Source organism: Xylona heveae (assembly GCF_001619985.1).
Source record: "Xylona heveae TC161 unplaced genomic scaffold L228scaffold_16, whole genome shotgun sequence".
NCBI lineage: Eukaryota > Fungi > Ascomycota > Xylonomycetes > Xylonales > Xylonaceae > Xylona > Xylona heveae.
Window position 1 is genome coordinate 74,202 of NW_017264208.1, and position 25,649 is coordinate 99,850.

The 25,649-nt window shown below is 47.5% G+C and overlaps 10 protein-coding genes across 10 annotated transcripts; 5 read left to right on the forward strand and 5 right to left on the reverse strand.

Moving 5' to 3' along the window:
- Nucleotides 1–41: 41 nt before the first annotated feature.
- L228DRAFT_251679 (ankyrin repeat protein) lies at nt 42–1,270 on the reverse strand. The gene has a single exon (XM_018333610.1). The coding sequence runs from the start codon at nt 1,034–1,036 to the stop codon at nt 359–361; it is 678 nt and encodes a 225-aa protein (XP_018184384.1). The 5' UTR covers nt 1,037–1,270; the 3' UTR covers nt 42–358.
- On the forward strand, nt 1,198–4,263 carry L228DRAFT_251680 (tRNA ligase). Its single transcript, XM_018333611.1, has 2 exons — nt 1,198–1,246; nt 1,314–4,263. Exon 2 carries the CDS (start codon nt 1,530–1,532, stop codon nt 4,035–4,037), a length of 2,508 nt encoding a protein of 835 aa, XP_018184385.1. The 5' UTR covers nt 1,198–1,246; nt 1,314–1,529; the 3' UTR covers nt 4,038–4,263.
- Nucleotides 4,264–6,029: 1,766 nt separating this feature from the next.
- L228DRAFT_271730 (hypothetical protein) lies at nt 6,030–6,514 on the reverse strand (the record flags this gene model as incomplete). Its single annotated transcript, XM_018335565.1, has 3 exons — nt 6,030–6,131; nt 6,267–6,326; nt 6,380–6,514. The coding sequence occupies 3 exons, from the start codon at nt 6,512–6,514 to the stop codon at nt 6,030–6,032; spliced, it is 297 nt and encodes a 98-aa protein (XP_018184386.1).
- Nucleotides 6,515–7,722: 1,208 nt separating this feature from the next.
- On the reverse strand, nt 7,723–9,331 carry L228DRAFT_215680 (putative bicyclomycin resistance protein; the record flags this gene model as incomplete). Its single annotated transcript, XM_018330093.1, has 4 exons — nt 7,723–7,930; nt 7,982–8,113; nt 8,177–9,163; nt 9,219–9,331. 4 exons carry the CDS (start codon nt 9,329–9,331, stop codon nt 7,723–7,725), a joined length of 1,440 nt encoding a protein of 479 aa, XP_018184387.1.
- A 696-nt stretch (nt 9,332–10,027) lies between these two features.
- On the forward strand, nt 10,028–13,263 carry L228DRAFT_257331 (inosine monophosphate dehydrogenase; the record flags this gene model as incomplete). The annotated part of the gene is made up of 4 exons (XM_018333973.1): nt 10,028–11,556; nt 11,596–11,771; nt 12,237–12,441; nt 12,475–13,263. Exons 1-4 carry the CDS (start codon nt 10,087–10,089, stop codon nt 13,261–13,263), a joined length of 2,640 nt encoding a protein of 879 aa, XP_018184388.1. The 5' UTR covers nt 10,028–10,086.
- Nucleotides 13,204–15,048, reverse strand: L228DRAFT_251685 (mitochondrial 2-oxodicarboxylate carrier). The gene is made up of 7 exons (XM_018333612.1): nt 14,740–15,048; nt 14,643–14,665; nt 14,569–14,579; nt 14,486–14,515; nt 14,349–14,432; nt 14,230–14,286; nt 13,204–14,162 (listed from the first exon to the last, which is right to left on the reverse strand). Exons 1-7 carry the CDS (start codon nt 14,783–14,785, stop codon nt 13,508–13,510), a joined length of 906 nt encoding a protein of 301 aa, XP_018184389.1. The 5' UTR covers nt 14,786–15,048; the 3' UTR covers nt 13,204–13,507.
- Nucleotides 15,049–15,511: 463 nt separating this feature from the next.
- Nucleotides 15,512–17,483, forward strand: L228DRAFT_54207 (hypothetical protein). The gene is made up of 2 exons (XM_018336691.1): nt 15,512–15,668; nt 15,743–17,483. Exons 1-2 carry the CDS (start codon nt 15,618–15,620, stop codon nt 17,390–17,392), a joined length of 1,701 nt encoding a protein of 566 aa, XP_018184390.1. The 5' UTR covers nt 15,512–15,617; the 3' UTR covers nt 17,393–17,483.
- Nucleotides 17,484–21,417: 3,934 nt separating this feature from the next.
- On the forward strand, nt 21,418–22,086 carry L228DRAFT_286334 (hypothetical protein). The gene is made up of 3 exons (XM_018336436.1): nt 21,418–21,633; nt 21,688–21,716; nt 21,768–22,086. Exons 1-3 carry the CDS (start codon nt 21,547–21,549, stop codon nt 21,907–21,909), a joined length of 258 nt encoding a protein of 85 aa, XP_018184391.1. The 5' UTR covers nt 21,418–21,546; the 3' UTR covers nt 21,910–22,086.
- Nucleotides 22,087–22,175: 89 nt separating this feature from the next.
- On the forward strand, nt 22,176–23,823 carry L228DRAFT_251689 (kinase-like protein). Its single transcript, XM_018333613.1, has 5 exons — nt 22,176–22,522; nt 22,581–22,909; nt 22,963–23,273; nt 23,334–23,478; nt 23,529–23,823. Exons 1-5 carry the CDS (start codon nt 22,347–22,349, stop codon nt 23,699–23,701), a joined length of 1,134 nt encoding a protein of 377 aa, XP_018184392.1. The 5' UTR covers nt 22,176–22,346; the 3' UTR covers nt 23,702–23,823.
- A 392-nt stretch (nt 23,824–24,215) lies between these two features.
- Nucleotides 24,216–25,624, reverse strand: L228DRAFT_286336 (hypothetical protein). The gene is made up of 2 exons (XM_018336437.1): nt 24,731–25,624; nt 24,216–24,559 (listed from the first exon to the last, which is right to left on the reverse strand). Exon 1 carries the CDS (start codon nt 25,514–25,516, stop codon nt 24,731–24,733), a length of 786 nt encoding a protein of 261 aa, XP_018184393.1. The 5' UTR covers nt 25,517–25,624; the 3' UTR covers nt 24,216–24,559.
- Between the last annotated feature and the right edge of the window lie 25 nt (nt 25,625–25,649).

The window sequence follows — 25,649 nt, forward strand, 5'->3', positions numbered from 1 at the left end:
TTGTAAATTTGAGAAAAGAATGGATGAACGGCAAAAGTCGTAGTGAGATCAAGTAATTGTTTAATTGCCTTGGGAAATTCAATATCTATCCAAATCCTCCAAGCAACAGAGGTGCTCAGTAATATAGTATACATCAGTAATTTCAGAGCGCTCTTTTATTGAACAGTATAGTTCCACACTCGATGGGCGTGTCGAGCACAGTATGCGTAATGGTGGTTATGTCCAGTGTTTTCTATCATCTGTTGATAGACATATTGACTGTAAATTGCCCAGCCAGTCGCGCTCGTGATGAGGGTATAAAATGCAATGTATAATCCCAAACGCTTTTCCTTTTTACAATCCTTCCACCCAATATAGCCTATGCCGTTCTTTGTCTGACGTCCCTGTCCTGAGTATCCGATCCAACACCTCTGACGGCTTCAGTGACCAGTTGCCTGAGTTCTGCCTGCCCAGCCTCAGTATGAAAGTCGTCACGGGCGGCGAGCTCCTCTATTCTCCTCCTGAACTCCGGATCAACGACGTCGTCGGAGTTCTCAGGTTGCTCTTCCACCGTTGAAACGTTGACAGCCATGTTTGCAGGGAGCGAAGGGTCTGGTTGTCCGTTTGCGACGCCAGCAGTCTCTCCGTTCGTATTCGCGGTCTCACCCGATGCGAGCGGCTTTCCAGCCATCCGACGCAGAGCTGCAGCTACCAATGGGAAGTCGCCCTCCTCTTCAATCTTCTCTTCGGCGATTTGCCCTTCGTCATTCTTTGCGTTCAGATCGGCACCCAGTTCTTCAACAAGACATTCGGCAATCTCAGGTCGCTCAACGACAAAAAGCGGTGTTTCTCCATCCTCATCGCGTATATTAACATTGACGTTGAAATCTCTGACTAATGCTCGTAGAAGGGAGATGTGATTGTAAGATGCTGCGGCATGGAGTAATGAGTAGCCAGTGTCGTCCTGCCCTGCTGCTAGAGAAGGGTTTGAGCGAAGCAACGGTAAAAGAGAGGGCGCATCTTCGGCCGCCAGGAGGAACGGATTGGGCTGTGCCATTTTGGGAATATCTGTATGGTTCGTTGAAACCTTGATAGTTGTTTTGTATTATTTCTCCTTTGCCCCGCGATAGAATTTAGTTTAGATTGAATAGGGCTGGTGTCAAAAGTGGGCCGTGCACGCGAATTGTTTTGCTTCGAGATTGGCAAATTTACGTCAGAAGCGTCTCCAAGACAAGAAAACCTCACAAATCTTCGATGTGCCTTATTGGTAAGGGCCCTCACTTTAATCCCCTTGTCAGAAGCTATACCATGGAAGATTAAGAACTCCCTTGAAGGATCCACGCCCCTCTGAGTCACCACTACTTGGCAACCAGCCACAAACGAAGCTCCGCAACGAACTTCAGGCGACCAACTTCAGCCGGCCGCCTGAAAGTCAATCAATGAGTCAACGCAGATAAAATACTATCTTAAAGAGCCACAGTCGACATTTTCCCTTACAAGTTTTCACAACCAAAGCCCATCGCAATAACCAGCCTCTCTGAGAAGGCGCAATGTCTCGTCGTGATACCCCGCCATACGTCCCTCAAGACCCGCAGGAGGTGGCGCAGATCGTGCAAGCTCTCGACACACATTCGAAAAAGTCAGGACATGGCAAAAAGGCAGGCTTTTCTTGTAGAAAGGCCACTTTTGAAGTTGAAGGCACCAACGGACGTACGGTTGATTCCTGGCGCTTCCAGGACTGGGACTACAAGAAACCCGACCTTCCTACTTACGCCCGTGGCCTCTTTACCTACAGAAACCAAGAGGGGCAGCAAGAGATTGTTGTCCGTGGATACGATAAGTTCTTTAACGTCGACGAAGTGAATAAAACGCAGTGGCGAAACGTGGAGAACAACACACGAGGTCCATACGAGCTTAGCGTGAAAGAAAACGGTTGTATCATCTTTATCTCTGGACTGGACGATGGAACACTGCTGGTCTGCAGCAAGCATTCTACTGGTCCAAGGGATGATGCTGATCTTAGCCATGCTACGGCTGGAGAAAAGTGGGTGGACAGACATCTCGAGACAGTTGGCAAGACGAGACGGGATCTCGCTTTGGAACTGCGCAAAATGAATGCGACCGCTGTTGCGGAGCTTTGTGACGATAAATTCGAGGAGCACGTTCTAGCGTACGATGAATCAAGGGCCGGGCTGTACGTTCACGGGATCAATCTTAACCTACCTTACTTTGCGACGTATTCAGGACCTCTTGTTGACAAATTTGCCGACAAGTGGGGAATGAGAAAGGTCGAGTATGTCATGAAGGACGACATCTTCTCTACCCGAAAGTTTCTCGAGGAAGTGGCCGAAACTGGATCTTATCATGGAAAGCAAACGGAAGGCTTTGTCATAAGATGTCAAGCTCGGGAACATGAAGGCGCGCCTTGGGAGGACTGGTTCTTCAAATACAAGTTTGAGGAGCCGTACCTAATGTACCGCCAATGGCGAGAGGTTACAAGAGCCATAATTGCTGGAAAACCTCCAAAATACAAAAAACACAAGAAGGTCACAGAAGAGTACATCCAATTCGCCCGACGCCGATTCATTGAAGACCCGAGTCTTGTGAAGGCATTTCAGCAAAATCACGGAATCATTGCATTGAGAGAAGCATTTCTCCAAGAGCGCGGCCAAGCAGGACATGAAATTATCCGGGAAGAAGGAGAGGCTGGCGCGGATCAGAGTGAGGTGACCCACAATGTCGTACTTGCTCCCATCGCCACCATTGGTTGCGGTAAGACAACAGTTGCTGTAGCCCTTCAAAAACTTTTTGGATGGGGCCACATTCAAAACGATAACATACAAGGCAAAAAGAATCGGCCGCAACGGTTTGCCGCCGGAGTCTGTGGCGAATTGTCCAAACACCCTGTGGTAATCGCCGATAGAAATAATCATCAGCGCCGTGAGAGAAAACAAATCATTGAAGATGTCAAACAGCGAAATCGAGGTGTTCAATTCGTCGCTTTACATTGGGTTCATGAGCCCTCCAATTATGCTGCTATCAAGCAGGCCATGTGGAACCGAGTTGCTTCTCGAGGAGATAACCATCAGACGATACAAGTTGGTCCCAAGTCCAAAGACGACATTCTTGGTATAATGGAAGGTTTCCTGCACCGGTTCGAGCCCCTTGACGATTCCAGAGACCCGGATGACGCATTTGATCTTGTCATCAACCTCGACGTGACGGCGTCCTCGCGCGACAATCTAGAAACAGTCGTCGGCGCTCTCCACAACGCCTATCCGAAGCTGATGACGGATATGCCCACTGTCTCCGACCTCGATGACGCCATCCATGCCGCTATGAACGACTATCAGCCCGACATTAAGCACACTCTCAATTTTGGGGACAATAAGGCGGCCAAGGCCAAAACTAACGCGCAAAATCAGGCCAGTACGCCAAAGAAACAAAAACCTCCAAAAGTTGACTTCTTTTGCATCCGCCTTCCAACACAGCGTATCAACTCAATCCTCGATTCTCTCTTTGCTTCACAGCCGCCCGAAACTGCCCGGTTTTACCGACAACTCCAGCAGACCCGGCGAGTCCAGGCAGCATTCCATGTCACGCTCATCCATCGGGCTGCTGCCCAGGCCGAAAAGGAGACCTGGGAGCTCTTCGATGCGAAATACGTTGCCGCCCTTGCTGAAGAATCAGCACGGATCAAGTCTAAGAACCAGGCCTCGCAGGCCAACGGCACCAATAACGCCAGCGCCCAGCAATTTCCGGACCCTGTCCTGGCAACGTGCCGTGTCCAGCTTGAACGTCTCGTCTGGGATAATCGTGTCATGTGCATTGTCGCGCGCCTTCCTGATGCCGCTGACTCTGGCTGGCATACGGTTAACCCCGTTGCCCACGTTACCGTCGGCACCGCCTCCCAAGATATCAAGCCCAAGGAAAGCAATGACTTGCTCCAGGCTTGGCTCCAGAATGGAAATGGCGAACATAGCGGCATCTCCGAGCTAGCGATTCCCGGACAGATTATTCTTCACGGGGATGTCCATGCTTCATTGCAGCGCAATTAAATCGGGTACTTGAAATAGCGATCTAAAGGCCGGCCATTTCTATAGTCTGGTGACGGATATCTCCCGATAGTTAGAGCTAGGGACGGCCTTGGCTAATGTTATGTGGACAACCGGGATGTTCATACGATTATGCATGGAGATATTGGCATCTAGCTCAAAATAGCTGATTATTATATTTTGAACCATCCCAGACACCTCGTCGCACAATGAAAATCCAATTAAGTCTAACAGTCGCTTATATCTCTAATGCCGACCATAGTGCCCATGTGATGCTCGATCCCAATCTACGCAAATGACTCCCGACAATGCAAGCGTTGTATAAATATGAGCTGACCCATCTTTTTCAAGGACACTGACTTCCTTAGTCTCTCCCGCTAAAGCTCAGCACCCGTTTCTGCTGCAATTTAGTAAAACAGCTCTCTCCAACTTAGACCAAAGTCCTCGATTTCAGACCCGTCCCTCGTCATACTAGGCTGGAGAGTGTATCTCAAAGACCAGAAATCCTCATCAAGTCGTATACAAAGGAGATCAAGGTCCATCCATTTCATTTTTGTCATTCGATGCCTCTTTACAGCAGTTGGTCCGTGCCGAGCGGTGTATACTATGAATCTCTCTGTTCAAAACGACATGTTCATGGATGGAAAGCAACGTGGGACTATGGCCCAAATATTTACGCGTTGCAGGCACCAGCGATTCCAGCGTGAGAAACGAGATCAAGCGGCTGAGCTGCAGGGAAAGCTAAATTATGGAATTTTGAGATTTGGTAAGGTGGTTGTGATGACATATGGTGTTGAGATTGGGGTAAGTCGAGTCGTAGATGTACATCTATAAGTACTGATCGGCATTTGAGGCTCCATTTTGTGTATAGTGGAGGCTTTTGGTATTTCTGGGTCCGTTTGTTTAATTAGTGCAGACATGGCTTTTTCTAGGAAAAAGGTAAAATCAATCCCCCTTACCCTTTTAATAGGACTTGGGACTGGCGAAGGGATAGATGAGGGGGAAAGTGCTGTATTAAGCAATTGGATACTGTCCGAACGACGAGGGGATGAATTGCAAGACGGCACAGTTGATGGCAGGAGTGGTGGAAGGGAACCTTCCATTCACTTCCATGATGATGGTTTATGGAAACTAAGAAGAAGAAGAGGCAGAAAAAGAAACATGTGGACAAAGGAGCAAGAAAAATGTAACGACAGCTCTCCCCTATCAATGGGTAAAGCAGCAAATAAACAACGAAGGCTCTGATCCACCATGGATGGAGTGATAAACAGATTTGGTGGCGTTGCAAACAGGTACAAAGTACCCATCTTTTTCGTCCTCTGAACCGCGCCCTTGACTGAATCAAAGGCAGCCGAAGGGTCCAGGTCCTCAGCCTTGGCACAGTCCTTCAGCGACTGGCTGTTATTTAGGACCTGGCTGTCTTGCCCACAGATCTCGCGGGGCACTACCACCAGTTGGTGGTTCCGCTGTGCAAGCTGTGCGAGATATGCATGCATTTCTGTGACCCTTGAATCACCATGGAGCGACATTATGATATATAGAGAGCGTTCTGCTCGGCCTGACTACCGACCACAGTGCAACGGCAATATGTGAGCGCGTCCTGTCATGATGCCTTGGATCGGTTTGTTCAGGAGATTTCGATATTGAGGACCGCTAGAATGTGGAGATATATGAGCTCAAGGAATTGGGCACCACTGAGTGTGCAGAGAGCCATATCCACGAGACCCTTTGGCCTTTGAAATAACATGCCGTGTCTCTAGGTTCTGTGGAGGCTTGGCTCCTGAATAGTGCAGCAACAGAGCTAGGCTGCTGTATGAGAAGCAAACATCTTCTCTGGTTGTAAATTCGGACTACATGTAAAAAGGGAACAAGTAATAATAGCCCACAGTGCGGGGTGCCGTTGACATATTTGTTCTCCGTAAAAGTCTCGATACCATGAGCCAGTCCAAATACTCGTCAATATCTTAACTGATAGCAAGGGCAGCTGAGCGTGATTTAGCTCAGATCCACCATGCGTGCCAGGCCGTACACGGCAGCCAACAAACACTGGACGATTGCGGCCAGCCCGCAACAAGGAGCAACGGAATGGTCACGGCTCTATATACATGTTAGCTGCGTACACACATGTTGAAGACCGTACGACTCACCTGAACTGAAAGGGCCTGGACATAGCTGAATCGGCCGCTCTCAATCTGTTCGGGCCGTACGGCCCAAAGGGAACGCGAGACGGACTTCAGCATCAAGCCAGTCAAGCAGCTGACGGCCCCCGATCCGCGAGATGAAAGGGTTCATCTATATGGCAGGTCAGCATAGTCAACTAGCAGCGTACGGGATAAAAAATTCACCTCCGTGTTGGCAATGTCCAACACGAGCTTATTCGACCTTGGACGAAATAGACAGGCATCAGGCTGCGGAACCACCGTGCTATGCAGGTGTGGGCAGGCAGTAAGTTTTCCAAGAGCTGGTCTTGTGGAAGCCATTGTTTTTGCTCATTTTGAAGCGCACTTTGAGAGCCCGAACAGAATTTTCGGAAAGTTTTTCTCGACTTGTGTTGGGTCATGTAGAAGTTGACTTGGCTGAGAGCTTGGCAAAGCTTGTGGCAAATTCAGGACCAACGGAGAAAATGTGTAATTGGGATCAAAAAGCCCGGAGTTTCTTTTTTGAATTTTTTGGTTATTCGTGGAGAAAAGCGATGTCACGTCCCGGACGAAAATTGCTAGGAATTGTTGAGAATCATGATGAGATTGTAGCTGAGACATACTGCTAGCCAGTTACTAGCCCTTTGATATTGCCACGAATGGGAGATTCAGCTATTCATTGTAAGGTAGTTCTAACAGCTCTTTTCAAAAGAGCGAGCAGTTGTTCTACAAATCATGAGGGCCATTTACCGCCAAACGACATATATTCTGGTTTCATGATGGCAGTATCTATAGAAAATCTCGATGAGATGGACTGGCTCTGACAAGAGTACTTGTTGAAACTTAAAACATAATATAATAAAGTTTAGGTAAGCAATACTGCAACAAGGTTTGACATTGCAAGGAGAGGATATTCCTGAAACGTTGGTTGATTTGTGTAGTTTTTGATATTTGAAGAAGAACTTTTGAAGTGTAACAAGATATCGTCCTAAGTGTTCTTAAAGGAATTATAGTCTTGTATCACCTCGTTACTAAAAGTGTGACAAAGGGCAAGGCCGCAAGAGAAGTAGATTGCTCTACGATTGTAGATATACAATACGATCAGAAGACATGTAAGTCTGTGTGGAAACATGGGAATTTATAAAACGTAATATAGCTTTTCACAAAGTTAAGGATGAAGGTGACCCGCCAAATTCCCGGAAAAATTAAGTAAACATGAATATAGAATGTGCATTGAATCCTCATGATGAATCCAATCATGTATTGACTTTACAAGTAATCGCTCTTGGCCACTCCATTCGGTGAAATAATTATTGAATAATTACTCGCTTATTGTGACACGGAAAGCCATGATTGGCGTCCTTGCAGATCAATTTATCGTCCTTAAGTTATGTAAAAATCTACGTAGAAGATATCACTTTAAAAATATGGTATAGGGAAAGAGACGAGTTACTTTCTCACACGCCCCAGAATGATATCATCCGACTAGCCAGTCAAATTATGTACTCAACGTCGTAACGGATTTTCAGGTCCATAGACATGCAGATTTATTATGGAGCCAACTTGCTCTTTCCTCTCAGCCACGGACCCCAGATCCGAAATGCCAGAGGAATTGGAATCATAATAGCTGCTAAACAACCGAGTAGAGTACCAGCCCATTGCACACCTAAATTTTTGAACATCTGTTTCGAGAAGAGAGGAAATCCGGCTGCAACGCTGGAGCGGAGGATGATATTTGCGGCTACTGTGGATGCTGCTCTTTAAGAAAATCAGTTTTTCGCTGAATAAATAAATGGTAAATCAACTTACAAAGGGAGATATGAGTCAACCAGATAATTGAAACACGGAAGAAAGATGCATAAGACACCAAATCCAATAAGTACACCCGCCGCAGTTGGCGCCATCCAATGAATAGTAGAAGTAAAACCAGTCCAGCCAAACCTGGCTCAAGTCAGTACATAAAAGCAACGGAAAAGAATTACTCGGGGTGATAAAAATACATACCAAAACAAACCAGCAGTGAAGATGGGAGCACCGACAATGGCAGGCAGAAGGCGCCATTCAGGAACAGGGACATTGTTATTTGCATTCAATTTCTTCACATAAATTGAATGCTGTGAAAGGATAAAGCAACATGCCGGCACTTGGCCAACGATAAGACCGTTGAACGTTAATCCTCCAACGCCAGGGCTCATTCCATATATCGTCTCGAACACAAAAGGGTATGCTTCTAACATTGCGTATACCAGACCGTATATGAAGGACATGTAGAGAGAGATGAGCAGGATGATAGGCTCTGTGACAAGCATTCGTACTGGACGGGTAAAATTATTCTGAATTAGCTCATGAAGGTCGATTTCCACTTCATCCTGCTTGGCGTGAATCCCCCAGTTTAAAGTTTGACGGCGCAGAGCTGCGGCCTTCTCGACTAACAGAAATGGTGCATATGTTTCATTGAGGAGGAGGATGAACAGGGAAAAGCTCGCAAAACTCATGAATGCAGGTATGTAGAGAGTCCATCGCCAGCCCAGAGAGCTGGTTGCAATGAAACCACCGATGAAGGGGGCGCTAAAGGGACCAACAAACACGGTCAGAGAATAAATGGTGATTGCTACCCCTCGATGTGCATTGTTGTAGATGTCGGATAAAACTGCTGGTACGACTGAGAGTTGACTGGCACCGAACATGCCAGCAAAGAAACGGCATAGGATCAATGTTTGGATATCTTTTGCGATCGCTGATGCAATAGTAAAAATGGCACCGCCAAACATTCCAATGGTCAACGGCCAGCGTCTTCCAATCAACTCTGAGGCAGGGGCCCATAGTAACGGACCCGAGGCAAAGCCCAAGACATACAAGGTGGTACCGAGTGTAGCAACCTCTGAGCTGACGCCAAAAGCTTTGCTTGCACCTTTAATGCCAGGAGCAAATACTGCACTTGTGAACGAGGCAGTCAGCGTGCCAAAACAAGCAATCGAAGAAAGATATAGTCTGAAAATAGTCTGTCAGAACTGGTCCAGATACAACTTTTGTCAGGGTTGCATACTTGACAGGAAGACTCCAATTATGAGGATGCTCTGGGTCATCGCTCCCATCAAATTCAACCACATAATCTTCTGGATCTGGAAGAGCAGGAGGAAATGGCTTTCCATCCCCCATTTTCAAGGGACGGTCATGTCCTGTCTCTCTGCCATGGTTTGAGCCCACAGTCAATTTTTGTTGCAGGCGATTGGTGGTGATTCGAGCCAATTCCAAAGCATCCAAGTAGCGGTGATCTGAATTATTTGCCTGTGATGGTTGATTATCAGCTTGGCTGGATTGAGGAGACTCCATTCTATCATCGTACTCCAGGATAATGGGATAGGACTACTCAGCTGAGATGGACCATGGTGGGCGTAATTTGCTATATATCAGCCTGAAATTGCTCAAAACAATAATTTGACTCTAAGCTGAGTATGTGTAAACTCTTTTAGTTCGTGGGCCCTGAGGAGTAGAAGAGTGGCGTCGTGGATAACGGATGGTGCGGTTGTTGCGGAACCACTAAACTTGAGATGCCAGTGATTATAGCATCCGGTCAAACAATGCATGATCAACGTGTGGCGATACTCAAAATCTTTTCTTGAATAAGATACATTATTCTATCTGCCTCTATTTCCTTTCATACACGCGCAGCCCCAAGCCACGTATATAGGATTCCTCGGAGCTTGAATGACGACAACCAAGTGCCTGGTGTGCTTAGGAAATCTCTACGGTCGAGACTGCTGATCACTAACCCATCTCGCGTCCCGCAAGTACCGTAATTACCGCAATATCCGCCACAGCCATGATATCCTCCCGTTGCCTTACGTCGTTCATGAAGCTTATTCCCATATCGCAATTGATTGGATAAAAATTTCTTTTTACTCTACATTATCATGGCATCCTCCACCGGACAGCTCAAGCGCAAGCGCTCTCGGGTAGCGTGCGAGCCCTGTCGAGAACGAAAGAGAAAATGCAATGGAGGAAACCCTTGTCTGACATGCACTGAATGGGGATATGACTGCTTCTACAAAAACCACCATCGCGCAGAAGCCCAGTCGTCTTTAATTCCAGCTCCACCTGAAGATCTGCAGGATGCTTCTGTTGCCGAAAGATCAATACCGGACACCGTACGGTCTGAGGATCAAGACGTCGCGCAACGTTTGGAAGCAAATTCCGGAGCTGCTTTTGTGAGAAAGCTGGGCCTCAAAGTCGATCCGGAACATGCACCCAAATTGAACCTTTTTGGATGGAACATCGGCGCGCGTCAAGGACTTTTAGGCGCCGAATCTGCCTCTGCTCTGCCTAGTCTCAATGTTATTCCTCTAGCAGACATGCGGGAATTGGCATGTGTCTACTTCGCAAAGGTCGACCCATGTTACGGTTTCATTGATTCCCGTGTTTTCTATGAGCGCTTGGATGCGCGTTGGCGTTCGCCTCTGACAAGCAGCTCATATGATAGTGTGCTGGCTGGAGTTGCTGCGCTTGGATCACTTTTCTCTACCAGGAATCTCGGCATTACAGAACACCATCTGGTGAAGACAGCTCAGGTGCAATTAGAAACGGAGCTTTTGATCAAAGCTCCTTGTCTGGACACACTTACCGGCTGGACGCTTCGAGTAATCTACATGAGAATGACGGCATCTCCATATCCTGCATGGATCGCAAGTTGTACTTTGATGCATTTGATTGAAGCTGCAGGTTTCCACCTCAAACCATCTAGCGACACAGTCCTTTCTTGTGGCGTACAGTGCGATCCCCAGATTCGAGGGAGACTAATTGGGGTAGCACAGCACCTCAACATGTGGATTTCTTACGATCTCGGCCTCTCAATGGTTCCACTACACAACGAGAACCCATTGACTTTATCTCCTAGAGAGGGCGACTATACGACCGAGCTTCTTAATCTCTTGCCAGTTTCATCCAGCCTGGCACCAGACAAGACTCGAAATGACACTGATCTGCAATCACTTCTTTTACAGATCTTGAATGGAGCACACAGTCAGCCGCCATCTGTTCTCGCCCAATGCAACCTTGTCCTATGTCTACTTCGCCGACTGCGAGCCTTGAATTCCAACCTTTCCTCTCTTCTTCTCGAGAAAGTCCTTGCGTTATTCAAACAGGGCCTCTGTGCCGCGCGCACCATGGCAATGAGCTGCAATCCCTGGCACCACGTAGCCAACGTACCTTTTCACATCATCAGCATTCTCCTCGAGATGGACAGCCGTGTCTCATTTGCTTTACTCCCAGAAGCAATGCAGACATTGCGACAGGTCGCCAACACGTACAACACTGCAACTATGCGCGAGGCTCACAATACCGCCTGCCTGCTAATCTTTCTCTATCAACGACGCAGGTCCGAAGATGTAAGCCTCTTTAGTTCTATTATGGGTGTTCACTGTCAGCCTTCAGAGCTCAGACCGTCCCCACGACAAATGACACCAAGCTCTGAAGGAGTTTCCTGGCTGGAAGGTTTGGTTTCCGAGCTTCCCAACTTGCAGGGGTTTGACTTCACGCAATTCTTGCAAGACATGAATGATTTGTCTCAGGATGTAGACGTGGTCGACGGGATTAATTTTATGTAATGTTAGTGGAGCAAGATATCAAGTGCATGACATTGGAGATAGTAATGCTTTCACGAAGTACATGCAAGCTGGCAATCCATAAAGTTCGTCTTGTAAGAGTACTGAAATTAAATTCTAATTCCTCTTCATAATACTGGAAAAAGTTGAAACACTATACCGTTATGTCATACTTCTAACTAATCCGCGGAGACAGTTGGTGGCGGCTACACAACAATGATCTTCCCGCAATTCCCGCAATAGCCGCTACGCCCCGCCCGCGGCCTATATAAGTGTCGAATGTGGAATGCTCACGGCTGATCCTTTCCTCCCTACGTAACAATATATCATATAGTCTACAAGTAACTAAGTGAATTATCTTCTTTCCATTCAACCAGACGAACAATAAAAAAATAAAAATTAAACATGTCATCAGCACGGCATTTGGCTAAGAATCTCATGTCACTCTACCCATGGGTCACCAGCCCATTAATAGTCAGCGCTCCCATGCGCGTCATGTCCGGCCCGGTGCTGGCAGTAGCCGTCTCTCGCGCCGGCGGATTGGGATTTATTGGCCCGGGGGTCAAAACTCAGGACATGTTCAAAGACCTCGAGGAGGCATCAGCGCTGGTCAAAAATCCAAAATGGACAGCACGACCACCACCCGTAAATTCGACGCTTCCTGTCGGAGTAGGTTTTCAACTGTGGAGTGATGATGCCGAGATAGCAGTATCTGCCATACGGCAATTCAAGCCCTGCGCTGCGTGGCTGTACGCGCCGAGAGAAGGGCAAAAGGAGTATGATCTCTGGTCGACGAAGATTCGCAAAGCGTCGCCTCATACGCAGATATGGATCCAGATAGGTACTCTGGCAGAGGCAGTGCAACTCGTCCGAGAAGGTCCCGCTGAGCAAAGACCTGATATCATTGTCGTGCAGGGCGCAGAGGCTGGCGGGCATGGTCGGGCTAAAGACGGAATGGGTCTCATGACTCTCTTCCCGGAGGTGGCGGATGCCTTGGCACACAGCGAGATACCGCTCTTCGCTGCTGGAGGTATTACTGATGGACGAGGAGCAGCGGCTGCGTTGTGTCTCGGTGCTTCGGGCATAGTCATGGGTACGCGGTTCCTGGCTTCGACGGAGGCACGGATAAGCCGGGGGTATCAAAATGAGATTATACGGGCTAGTGATGCGGCTACGTCAACCACGAAGACCTTGCTGTACAATCATCTGAGGGGAACGATGGGGTGGCCAGAAGAGTATAGTCCCCGAACGATTATTAACAGATCATTCATTGAGCACCAAAAGGGGTCTCCATTTGAAGAGTTGAAGAAGCTTCACGATGAATCGCTCAAGGCTGGTGATAGTGGCTGGGGGCCAGAGGGCCGGCTGGCAACCTATGCTGGAGCTGGCATTGGATTGATTCACGAGGTCAAGGATGCTGCAGCGATTGTTCGGGAGACTCAAGAGGGAGTGCGAGAGAGACTGAGCTCCGGGAATAAATATAAACTATAAGTTGCTCTGAAAAGAAGTAGTCAAAGGACAAGCAAGAATGAAACATGGGCGTACATATGCTTTAAAAAAGCGTAACGTCTAGTCTAGGCGTACAGTTCTATATCTACAGGTACATGCCGAGGTATATCGAAGCTCAATGCCAAAAGCCGCCCCTCCCTTGCCGTATTATTTTAAGTCCCAAGAAAACGAAGAAAATGCATGACGCTCGTGCTCGCTGCGTAGGTAAAACCGTCAACAACTTTTTTTAAGCCTCCTCTCCCCTCATCTTGCGGAAGAAGTCCATCACACCAGTGAAGACGACCAGCAAGATACCGCCACCAGGACCCAATCTCAGGACCTTGGGCACGAATCCCTTGTAAAGTGCACCGAAACCCTCTTCCTTCATGACGGTGCCAATAGCGGGCCAGGCCCAATTGTACTTGGGCGCTTGACCAGCGATCTTCGGTGAGTTCTGAATACGCGACTTGACGACGTCCATGGGGGTGTTGAGAATGGTACCAATGGTACCACCAATGGCACCGGAAATGAGATCGTTGCGCACTTTCTGACCCTTGGTCTCGGCCTTGGGCAACACTTGACGGATCTGGAAGATGACACCAAAGTAACCGGCGTTCCACAGAATGTGTCGCCACAAAGTACTCTCGAGGCCGTTATACATGGCAAGAGGACCCTCCTGCTTGACAATCTTTGTCACGCAGTCGACCATGCCATTATATTTGCCAGCCGACGCGCGGTCTTGCAGCCGAATCTTGACGAGTTCAAAGGGGACGACGACGAAGGCTTCCGTAGCACCAGCGGTAGCACCGGTTAAAATCGACAAAGGCTGGCTCATCTGTGCGACACCAAACAAATTCCGGTAGAAGTTGCCCCATTGGTCGTTGGCAGAGAATTTGATCGCTCTGAAGAGATAACGCATTGGTAGCTGTCTCTTAAAATCGAAAAAAGTTATGTTCCACTTTAACTCACCGCTTAGGCGCCTCCATCAGAATGGGAGCATTGATTCCTCGGTACAGCCGAGAAGCACTATTATTCCAGTGTGAGCGTGCATTCGATAGCGCAGGGCCGGGCGGAAAGATGTATCGTACCCCTCGTTCTTGACGATCTTGCGGAGGCAATCGAACATGCCATTGTATGCTTCCTCGCCGACAGTTGTTCCTTGCTGCAATTGACTGGCAATTCGTTAAAAAGGCGTGCAATGACTTGTGGTATACTAAACGCTTACACTCTTGTCTTGACCACATCTAGAGGATACCTTTCTGCTATCAGCAACTTGGATTGTTATGTCCGGAACATGACTTTTCTTACATGACACAAATCTACCCGAATCACCGTTAGCACATTTCGAAATGCTGCATTAAGGATCGTCAGGGTATGCTCACCTCAGAAACACCAGCCACCGCACCTGGTTGAAAGAGCCAGTCAGCAAATTCATCATGACAAATCAAAGGTAGCAACAAGAGCCATTAGTTTTCGTACCTGCGGCGAACTGGTAAATAAAGGGAAGCGGCTTCTGGTCCGACATTTTGCTTTGAGGAAATTATGTGCGGGTTGCGACGGATTCCCCAGTTGTATGATAAAAATACAAAAGTTTCAAACGAAGGCGAGATGAGGTCCTGGAGCGAGACGACGTTGGCCGGGCTCTTTGGGTCTCGGTGACAACCGAGTTTAACAAAGTTGCCGCGAAGGACGGGGACGCGGAGGTGACCAGGCCAGGGGGATGTGCTGCCGGTCTAGAGGATGAGCGAGGACGATGGGGAAAAAATCGGCTTAGCTGATAATCTGAGGGTCGCCACAGGGACTTTAATTGATCTGTTCCCGAGTCTTATTCGTGGCAGAGCGATGGAACTAAACGTGGGGAGTGTTAGTCCAAGCGTCGCGTAACTGACGGCGAGAAAGAGAGCCGAGATCGGAATCAACACTGAAAGATAAGGAAAATCTTCGGGAAGCGACCTGCCAAAGCACTTTTTGGCTCGGACAGGATGCCCTGGAGAATTACCTCAAACCCCATTAGCCAGTCAGTAGAAGATGTGGTCAGTAGAAGATTAATCATCACAAGCAAATGGAACCAAAAATTTAACGCCGAAAATTGTGTCTCTTAATATCTATGCGACGCCTAGTGGACGATCATCGGGCCCTTCCCAGGAAATAATTGTACCGGCGGTTGGGATATTCAAGTCACGTGCTTTCGCGTACCCGCGCGGGTACAACTGTAGATATGACAGCGCCTGAACGTGTACGCGTCGTGTCTGGAACATCTCCACATTGAAACCTCAGCCTTGCTAGACAGTTGCTGAGCTTGCTCCACAAGAATCTTGCTCAACTTTTGTTGGGAGAGCTTCAGATGGCCTGCCATCATGTCCAACAAACAAAGATCTTTCTTCGATCAGGTACCTAAACCGGCTGCTGTATGTTACATGTTACGTTTGGATGTCGATACTCTATAGAGGCCGAGCTGATATTGATATCATCACTTTCGCAGAACCGTCGATGGCAGCGTCATACCAGTACAGGAAACCTTCCTTCACATTCCAATGCCGTCCCTTCTTTGAAGCACTCGACAACTGCCCCGCCTATTTCAGCTTCTACTCAATCGCGTTCAAAATTGAAAGCATTCATGTTTGAAGATAGCCATGGATCAGTGACAAAGCCAAACGCCGCACACCAATTTGAAGTCCAGGACAAGGAGAATTTGCATTCTTGGAACCCGGATGGCCATGTCGAAGACTCAACTCACGTCCAATCTGTTCCAGTGGAGGGCCCGAAAACCGGCAAAGAATGTCCGCAGACTCCTGGTCCTCGACTGCTCTTGGCGGGTCTTCTAGGAAACAACGAGGATGCTACACTGAGTTCTTCACAAGCCAAAGATTCTACACCCCACGAGCGCGTTTACTGGGATCATTCACGGCGGTCCCCCAAAAGTTCGAACCTGGGCAGCTCCTTCGATACCCCACTCCCGAAAATCCGCGAAGAAGGGAGGACGCGAACACCCTCCCCCATCTCCTCTTCTCGTCCTGACAAAAAGATTAAAGCCGCGAATAGAAGGGAATCGCTAGACTTACAGACACTACAAGACTCGTTGAAGACGCCTCAAGCCGACCCTGCTACCGAACTGTGGAATCGCTATACGGTCAAAACTGGAATGAAGAACTCGCCAAGTGCTTCTCCGGTTCCTCCATTTGCACACCTTATTGAAGCTTCTTCGCCGCACTGTGGATCTGCTTTGCCTAGGGGTCTCTTGAGAAGATCACTCAGCTGTCATAACGAATGGCCGACGTCAGCCTCCAAGCGCAGGCGAATCAAGGGCCCGCAAGAAGAGAAAGACAATAACGATGTTTTTGCTTCTGGCAGCCCGGGAAAGGAGCGGTCGAAGCTATCAAGGGTCAGCATGCTCATGGATCGCATCCAAGAGAGCTTTACAAAAGAGGGTATGACGGGAGATCCTGCTGAGCCGTCTAGCTCTTCGCCACTACCAGACAGAAGTGATTCTCTTTTTGTGCCTCCGCCCTCGCCCCTTCAGCGAAGGGCTCAAACAACCGGAGCAGACTCATCCAAAAGCGCGGCTGCCCTGTATCAACGCGAAGAGATAGCAATGAAGTCACTTGCCAGGGACGAGACTGAGATGAATCCCAACAGATATGCAAAGCACCATCCAAAGGCTCTGGCATCTGACGCCGGTGGGGAAGCTATTAATGAAAACAACGCGAATGTCAATGTTTCAGTGATGTCGGCTGCGCAGTCAGCTCCCAATGAAGATTATGGCGAGGATATCATGGAGGCTCTTGTCGAGTCTGATGATTTTGGAAGTGATGAAGACGACCTCTTCACAGCAGATTTGGAGCATATGGCAGCTCGATATGACCAATCTGAGGAATTTCTGAGCGATCCGCCAGTCCATACACTTGATACCCTTCCACAACCAGCGACGGAGACTGGCACCAACCCTGCCAAGTCAATATCACAAAAAGGCTCGACCCACGCCATCATTGATCATTCATCAGATGACGAATTCGGCGAGGACGATATTGAATTGGAACAGTTCGTGGCTGCAGAAGTTGCTGCAACCCAAGCAAGCAGACCGTCTTCGAATCATCAAAACTTCGTAAGGCTCCATGTACATCCCCAATTATGATCCGGTGCTAAAAAATCTAAGAGTGAAACGGAGCCGTGTGCAATCAAACGATACCTTATCACTAGTCTTGCTGAGAGCTCTTATAACACTTTTGCTGGTAAGGAGCAGCCGGAGAAGGTACCGAAAAAATAACCAACTCTTTTCTTGGGTGGCAGGCTGCTAAAGTTGCCCAACAGATACTCATGGTGTCCGACGAAAAGACAAAGGCAGTTAAAGTGATTGCACTGCGCCAGTCTTGGTATGATACACCTTGTACGACTGGCTCTTACATTCATCTTATCGGTAGATTTGACCGCACGGGACATTGCATTGTTGACGACGCTTCTAATATGCTTATCTTACATCCGGATCACCTCATTTCTGCAACGGTTGTAGCTGATTCCTTTGGCTGCATGCGGCGCGCTGTCTTGCAGGATCGAGTCAAGGCTACCAGTGATGCCAGTGCACCGCAGGTCTATGGCCATATGCTTCATGAAATCTTCCAAGAGGCTATGCGGGCCAATCAGTGGGACTTGGAATGGCTAGCCAAGACAATCGATGAAGTGGTTCTCAGATACATGGAAGCCCTTTATGAAATACATTTAACGGTACCACAAGCATCGGATTACCTTAAAGGCAAAATGCCCGAGTTGCAGTCCTGGGCTGAGCTGTTTATTTCAGAAATGCCAAAGGTAAGCTCGGCGGGCCGTTCATGCAACAATCATGTAAACATCAGCTAATCTCCAAAGCCCAACGCCATAGTAAAAGACAGGAATGAACGACAGGTCAAAATGAGCATCAATAAATTGCTAGACGTTGAAGAGCACATATGGTCTCCCATGTACGGACTCAAGGGGAACATTGATGCCACTGTCCAAGTTGTCATGCAGGACGGTCCTAGCAAGCGCACTCTGACGGTTCCCTTCGAGGTGAAGACTGGGAGAAACGCCAGTAATGCTCAACACCGAGCCCAAACAGCGCTTTATACATTGCTTCTTTCTGATCGATATGGTACGTTTTGACAGGATTGCACAAAGTGCACTTGCTGACTTTAATTTTAGATATAGAAGTCGCTTACGGTATTTTATATTACATGGAAGCATCGGATATCTTTAGAATACCTGCAATTCGACATGAAATTCGTCATATGGTGATGCAACGGAACAGAATCGCGTGCTTTGTAAAGGATCGGCTACAGCTCCCGCCGATGCTTAAAAGTTCACATCTCTGTGGAAAATGCTATGCGAAGCTTCCTTGCTTTGTATATCACAAATTGGTAGACGGTGGAGACGGCGAGTCCAGCGGAATGAAGGAAAAGTTTGACGACGTCGTCCGACACTTAAAGCCGGCTCATCAGGAATTCTTCAAGAAATGGGATGGCCTTCTCACCAAGGAGGAAAAGGACTCCATGAAGTTTCGGAGAGAACTGTGGACCATGTTGAGCCAGGAGCGCGAGAAACTTGGGCGATGCTTTGCCAATGTGATTATCGAACCGGGATCAGCTTTCGAATCAGAAAGTGGTCCCAAGATCAATCGGTTCAGATATTCGTTTGTGAAGCAGAAGCCAGCTGCCAGCTTTTCTTTTGTGGAATCGCAAATCGGCGTGGGAGAGCCAATTGTGATATCGGATGAAAAAGGCCATTTTGCTCTGGCCAACGGATATGTGACGCACGTGCGGAAGCATAGAATCTCGGTGGCTGTTGATCGCCGACTGCAGAATGCGCGAATTAGGCGGCCTGGTTTTGATGCAGAGTCAAATCAAACGTTTGCAGGCATCATGGAAGTATTCGAGGATGGACAACCACAATCTACCATGGCCTCTATCGAATCTGAGGAACCTGTGCTTTATCGCCTTGATAAGGATGAATTCAGCAACGGTATGGCAACTGTCCGTAACAATTTGATCCAGGCAATGGCGGTGGACGTCTTTCACGCCCGAGAGATCCGGGAACTCGTTATCGAAGGCAAGGCACCATCCTTCAAGCCATCACCAACAGCATATACGTTGCCTGGTCCGTCAAGCCAGGCCACGTTGAATGTCGACCAGAAACGCGCCATCGAAACAGTGATGAGTGCCAGGGACTATGCGCTAGTTCTAGGCATGCCCGGTACCGGCAAAACAACGACGATAGCTCATATTATCAGAGCTCTAGTTTCTCAAGGGAAAAGCGTGCTGTTGACTTCTTACACCCACACCGCGGTCGATAATATTCTGCTGAAAATTCGCGATGATGGCATCCGGATCTTGCGCATTGGAGCAATTGCCAAGGTTCACCCCGAAGTCCAGGAGTTCGCAGAGCTTGCGAGCCAGCCAAAAGGATCGATTGAAGAGGTTCATCAGGCCTACCACCGTCCCAGTGTCGTTGCAACCACATGTCTGGGCGTGAACCATTCAATATTTAATGAACGGATCTTCGACTATTGTATTGTAGACGAAGCATCCCAGATCACTCTTCCTGTGTGCCTTGGCCCCATTCGCATGGCAAAGACTTTTATCCTCGTTGGCGATCACTACCAATTGCCACCTCTCGTCCAAAACGAAGAAGCAAGAGAGGGAGGTTTGGACGTCAGCTTGTTCAAATTGCTATCGGATCTTCACCCTACATCGGTTGTCAGCTTGGAACATCAATATCGCATGTGCGAAGATGTCATGCTCTTGTCTAATACGCTCATCTACGACGGGCGCCTCAAATGTGGAAATGAAGTTGTAAAACGACGATCCATTGCCATACCAAACATGGATGGCCTCAAGCAGCATCATTTCACTAATTTCAGCATGGACCTTTTGTCTCCAGGGCAGAAGGATGTATGCCTCGGACCTCATCGAGGCAGTTGCTGGCTTCGAGATCTTCTTGATCCCAATGTTAAAGTCAGCTTTGTCAATACTGACCCTCTTCTTCCTGCGTCTCGGGAAGAAGTGAACGGGTCTCGAGTGGTAAACCACATTGAAGCGAATTTGAGCACTCAGCTCGTCGAAGCACTTTTAAGTACAGGCGTAAATGCGAGCGAAATCGGTGTCATCACTCTCTACCGCTCCCAGCTTGCGCTGATCAAACAGAATCTTCGCCATCATCCAGATGTTGAGATGCATACTGCGGACCGATTCCAAGGCCGAGATAAGGAGGTCATAATCCTATCACTTGTCCGCAGCAACGACAACCGCCAGATCGGTGATCTCCTTCGCGACTGGCGCCGTGTCAATGTTGCTTTTACCCGCGCTCGGACCAAATTGCTAGTGCTGGGTTCTCGCACTACGTTATCAGGCAACGATCTCCTGGCAAATTTCCTCAACCTGGTTGAAAAGAAGGCTTGGCGATACGATCTACCGCGGTCCGCTGTGACGGGTCATTATTGGGATGAAGCATTTACACAAGCAAGCATGAGCGCTGTTGACGCTGCTCCTGCATTGACAGAGCAAATGATGCAGCAACAGAACCAACAGAGCATATCAGTTAAATCGAAGCAGACACCTTCTTCCAAGGAAAAGTCTGCAGGGTTTATGCGGAAATTTATGGAAACGGGAAAGGCTGGCGTTAAGACTGGAAAGGTATCGGAACGCGTGCTTTTGGGTAATCGGCCTGTGTTACGAGATATCATCAATGATGCGATTTAGTATAAAGAACTGCTTTTCTTTTTTCTCAAGGAAATTATATAGCATTCCAGGATAAATGTCAACGTTCAATTTTATCCTCGCATTCTTCTCCACTTAAACTTCAAAGACAATACCTTCGAATCAGGTAGTCCGGCATGAGTACTTGCAGACGCGTGCGAAAATCCTTGCGGGGCAGATAGCGAAATGTTATTTAGCTTTGTCAAGATGCAGCTGGACCGCAAGAAGACAAGTAACATCATTGATGACCTGATCAAAGCCTGTCTTATGGAATTTCGTGTCTGTACAAGCGGGATGGTATTCTGTGGCTGATGCAGGGAAGAAGAACAGCCAATCATCCATATGGAAAATCAGCCTCTGTGGAAGCTCACCGTTGCTGCCTGGGCGGGGACAGTTGTAATGCGGGGAAATATCTACTCTCCTTTGCGAAAAAATAATATATGATCCAAACCAACAAACTATCAGGGCAAGAAGGTCAACGACGTTGATGATTTCAGAATTGGCAGGTGAGAAACTGGCACATTCATTGCCTGGTCTACATTCATCTTTATGAGATTGCTGCGCGATGTCATCGTGGGCCACGAAACTTGCCGGTCTTTCTGCGCCAATGAATACTTTTGCTGAGAAAGCAGTGATTGATAGGATGGCGGCTGTATGCGGCACCTTGTTCGTGCTATTGATATGCAGTGTAGCTTACAATGTCTAGAACTCGGCGATCAAGAATATCAAGCTCAAGTGTGGATAACCGCTCTTCTCAGATTAATACTGTTTCTCATCGCTGTATAGGGGTACGAAATTACACAAAAGTCATGATGGCTCCGGCAAGAATGTTATTTCCATCCAGATGTTGAATGAAAAGAATGCGAGGGTTGAGACTATACATGTGGACGAGAACGGCGACGTGGACGTGAAGAAGAAGTCGCAGTAATGCGGCCATGTGGATTGATGGTGATCAGAAACTATTCCCCGGTGCGACCAAAGTATCAGAGTTTACACGAAGCATTTTTCGGTATTTATTTGATATGTGATTGAACTCTTGGTACCAAGTTTCCGTGTCATCAGTTGCCCACAAGTCCGGTCCATGTTTAAGCTTTGCGTAGTGCGGACTACTTTAACGAGCTAGCCCAGTGGTGAGTGCTAAGCGCGTAATCCGTATGCCCTTCCGACTCCCAACTGGTTGACGGCAATGGGATGGTTTACTCGTAACGCCAAATTTCTTCCTTAGCTCTTTTTTGCATCTTCTATGTTCTCATGATATATGACTTGATTAATGTTATGATCCTGCTTTCTTCAAACTTTAGTCGTGTGTGCCGCACCCATTTGCTCAGAAGTAGTTTCCGGTCACGACATCCGGCATTTTCGGCCATGCTTCATAGTTCTATGCTTTTTTCTCGGAAAATTGAAGAGGAATCACTCAGTCGTTTTAATGCGCTGCGGTACTATCCAGTACACATCGGCGAACAGATACACAACAGATATACCCCCGCTGCCAAATTGGGTTATGGAGGATATTCAACCGTCTGGCTCTGTCATGATACGTTGTGCGTTGCCCATGGGGAAACCGAATTGATCTTTGATAGTTTGCTGAAAAAATCGCAGAGAAAGTTCCTACAAGACTCTCAAAGTCGGCACGTTACGAAAAGAAAACGATAAAAGTCCCAATGAGATTATGGTCTCGAAGTATCTTAAATCCAAATCCTTGGATCACAACGGACGGTATTGTGTTAGAAGAACATGTGATTATTTCGAAATCGAGGCTCCAAACGGCTACCACCCATGCTTTGTTTACGAACCGCTCGGAAACAGCCTATTGGAGTACGTTGAACTGCAGCCCGAAAAAGTAGTTAATCTGCCTCAAGTCAAGTGGATTACTACATACCTCTTGCATGCGCTAGATTACCTCCATCAGTCGGGTGTGGTGCATACAGGTATGCGAGTTGGACTTGTCGAATGAAATCGGTTGCTGATAAGTGTCATAAAGATGTCAAACTCAATAATGTCCTATGTACACTACCAGAAAATGGCAACGAGATCCTGCAAGGATTAGTTGACAATGAGAGTCAGAATCCAAGCCCTCGCAAGGTAGTGGACGATGGATACACGATTTACGAGTCTAAAAAGCTAAGTTACGATAATCCTCTCGGCTTTCCCATCCTTTGCGATTTAGGAATGGGTGTCTACGGCAAAGAAAAGTATACTGGGGTTGTTCAACCCATCCCGTATCGTGCTCCAGAAGTAATCTTGCGGATGAGATGGGATTCCAGCATTGATATTTGGAATTTGGGAGTCTTGGTAAGTCTTTTGGCCGGCTATTTCTCAGTTATAGAATCCTATCTCGCTGAATGTTTCAAGGTATGGGAGCTTCTCTGTGGAGAATTCTTATTTGGGCACGATAACGAGCGCGATACTTTGTCAACAATGATTTCATACCTCGGCCCTCCTCCAGAGCGCTTTATCGATGTCAGTCCTGTACGCTCGACGTACTTTGATGATCGCGGTAAGTGTGTGCGAGCTTCGTGTCTGAAAAGTATTAATAATAGTTGACAGGGTCGTGGAATGGTTTCGTAATTGAATCAATTCCGCTAAAAGAAAGATTAGAAGGCACTGGTGACATAGATCTTTTTCTCGATTTCTTGATGTCTACGCTCGACTGGGAGCCCGGGAGGCGAAAAAGTGCTGCGCAACTTCTACACCATCCATGGCTTAGTCCTGATTCATAATTCATGAAGAGGATAAGCGTGCACAATATGGTCACGGCTTGGGAGGTGTTAGAAAATCTAAATTATAAGAACGTTTTCTTGTGCCAGTATGATTGTATTGTCATTGTGACTAGTCAATGGAGAAAAAACGATTAATCTGGTATATATTTTTATTGCAATTACCTATAATATTCACTCAACCTCTACAAGATTATTTTGACCATTGGATATGTTGATGCCATCCAGGGTGCTGAGCTGGACCGACTGAGTGGAGTCATTGGCCTGGAGGAAGGTGACGAGGGAGAAGAGCCCCGGTTGACGCCAGGCGGGCCTGGCGTAGTGAACCCTCACGCTGACCAGTGGATAAAGTGGTGAAATTTCATTGTTGTTAGATTACGATTCCAAGCATTTGGATATTCCTTCTTTTATGTGGCGTAGACTATACAATGGCATGGGCAGACATGGGAGACCCTTTTTTTGCACTCAGCTTTTGTATTCGTTTACCAGCAGTGCATAGCTTGAAGCTAAGTACAAACGCCATGAGACTTTTGTTTAGTTTTCTCTAGATGTTTTAATCTAATTAATTATTCCTTTAAAGGCTCATTAGTTCGGAGCCATAGATGTCAGGTAATATCTCTATGCCATTGGTATTGAATACTTTGATACTTGAGCACATACGCCTCGGAAATTACAGTTCCAGAGTCTCCTTGTCCATACTATCCTATTGCATAATCTTTGATGGAAACAGTGCGCAGTAGTGCCATATTTGCTGTCGAAAACGGAATGTTCCATTGACTATCTGTACTGCAAATATTCATGTAGATGCAAATTTTTCTTGATGTCCGTTGATATTTTCAGCTACTCTCTATTGATCAAACTCTGGAGAAGTCAGTCTAGACTCTTAAAACGAAGCAAAGATAAAGAGCTGGTAAAAATGCTGAGGGAGATTAGAAAAAAAAGTGTAGAAGAAAAGACAGGCGGAAAAGAGCCTGATGATCGATTAAAACAGCTCTAGCAAAGGGGTCATGCATCACACCAGGGTCTGCATACCTATGGTAAGGACCATTGTTGATCATCTGACGCCAACATGCCTAGGTACCATAGCGCAAGCAACACGGTAAGTCGTGGCTGATGTTGCGTCCCTTGAGCACTCCAGGGGATTGATTCTGACAGCTCCATGCTGCCGGCGTTATCTAGTCGCCGAATTGCGACAAGTTCACGGTCGGTAAGTATAAACCCAAAACGAGCTTTGTGTTGATTCATGTAGTAATTGACTTGCGACAAAGCCTGCTTGAATTCTCTTGTCTGCTTAGAAGCCGGACTGTCTCTGAGAGAGAGTGACCACTTGTAAGACGGCTTCAACTCACCAGGCGCTCGATTCGGCCTGGTTAACGTGGGGAGATTTGAGTCAAAGTACGCAGTGTCCGGTCTGTATGTATTGACCATTTGAGCCAAGCTCCCTTCTGCGAAACTTACGACCGTATGATTCAGGAGCTGGTTATTCGTAGCCAGGTAGTGAAAGCCAACGCGAAGTGATCGTCTAACTCTTGCATTTAAATAAAATGAGAAGCGTTGCTGGAGACCTGTCTCTGAATTGATTGCTTGCGGAGGAGAAGTGGGCATTGCCTCATCTTCGATCCGTGCATTGGCCAGTAGAGGCTGGAACTGCTGCATGATGGTGTTCAAGTTGAAAGATGACCAGACTCCGACCTGAGAAATATCCTCCGCAGAATAGCTTTTGCTTGTTGTATTGTCATGCGAGGATCCATTGTCGATGACTGGTAACGTCGGTGGGCCGTGTTGCAGATAGGCAAGAAGGGTAACTTGATTTGCCATTCTATGTACAGAGTATCTTGTCAAATCACTTGGGTGGTGAAACGTGGGAGCGTTGATAGCTTGGTAAACGTAGGATTTTTCCGCTGTTGCTGATTCTCGTTCCAGAATTGGCCAACGTTGGCAAACTTGTATA

What these genes read in the sequence shown, in the direction of transcription:
- L228DRAFT_251679 (XM_018333610.1), bottom strand. Translation starts at nt 1,036, where the DNA reads ATGGCACAGCCCAATCCGTTCCTCCTGGCGGCCGAAGATGCGCCCTCT.
- L228DRAFT_251680 (XM_018333611.1), top strand. Translation starts at nt 1,530, where the DNA reads ATGTCTCGTCGTGATACCCCGCCATACGTCCCTCAAGACCCGCAGGAG.
- L228DRAFT_251685 (XM_018333612.1), bottom strand. Translation starts at nt 14,785, where the DNA reads ATGTCGGACCAGAAGCCGCTTCCCTTTATTTACCAGTTCGCCGCAG. An exon ending in GATGTGGTCAAGACAAGAGT is followed by an intron (nt 14,433 to 14,485) that starts GTAAGCGTTTAG and finishes ACGAATTGCCAG; the next exon opens with TCAATTGCAGCAAGGAACAA. An exon ending in AAGATCGTCAAGAACGAGGG is followed by an intron (nt 14,287 to 14,348) that starts GTACGATACATC and finishes CTGGAATAATAG; the next exon opens with TGCTTCTCGGCTGTACCGAG.
- L228DRAFT_54207 (XM_018336691.1), top strand. Translation starts at nt 15,618, where the DNA reads ATGTCCAACAAACAAAGATCTTTCTTCGATCAGGTACCTAAACCGGCT. An exon ending in AGGTACCTAAACCGGCTGCT is followed by an intron (nt 15,669 to 15,742) that starts GTATGTTACATG and finishes TCACTTTCGCAG; the next exon opens with AACCGTCGATGGCAGCGTCA.
- L228DRAFT_286334 (XM_018336436.1), top strand. Translation starts at nt 21,547, where the DNA reads ATGTCATCGTGGGCCACGAAACTTGCCGGTCTTTCTGCGCCAATGAAT. An exon ending in TGATTGATAGGATGGCGGCT is followed by an intron (nt 21,634 to 21,687) that starts GTATGCGGCACC and finishes TACAATGTCTAG; the next exon opens with AACTCGGCGATCAAGAATAT. An exon ending in ATCAAGAATATCAAGCTCAA is followed by an intron (nt 21,717 to 21,767) that starts GTGTGGATAACC and finishes ATCGCTGTATAG; the next exon opens with GGGTACGAAATTACACAAAA.
- L228DRAFT_251689 (XM_018333613.1), top strand. Translation starts at nt 22,347, where the DNA reads ATGCTTCATAGTTCTATGCTTTTTTCTCGGAAAATTGAAGAGGAATCA. An exon ending in TGGCTCTGTCATGATACGTT is followed by an intron (nt 22,523 to 22,580) that starts GTGCGTTGCCCA and finishes AAAAAATCGCAG; the next exon opens with AGAAAGTTCCTACAAGACTC. An exon ending in TTTGGAATTTGGGAGTCTTG is followed by an intron (nt 23,274 to 23,333) that starts GTAAGTCTTTTG and finishes GAATGTTTCAAG; the next exon opens with GTATGGGAGCTTCTCTGTGG.
- L228DRAFT_286336 (XM_018336437.1), bottom strand. Translation starts at nt 25,516, where the DNA reads ATGGCAAATCAAGTTACCCTTCTTGCCTATCTGCAACACGGCCCACCG.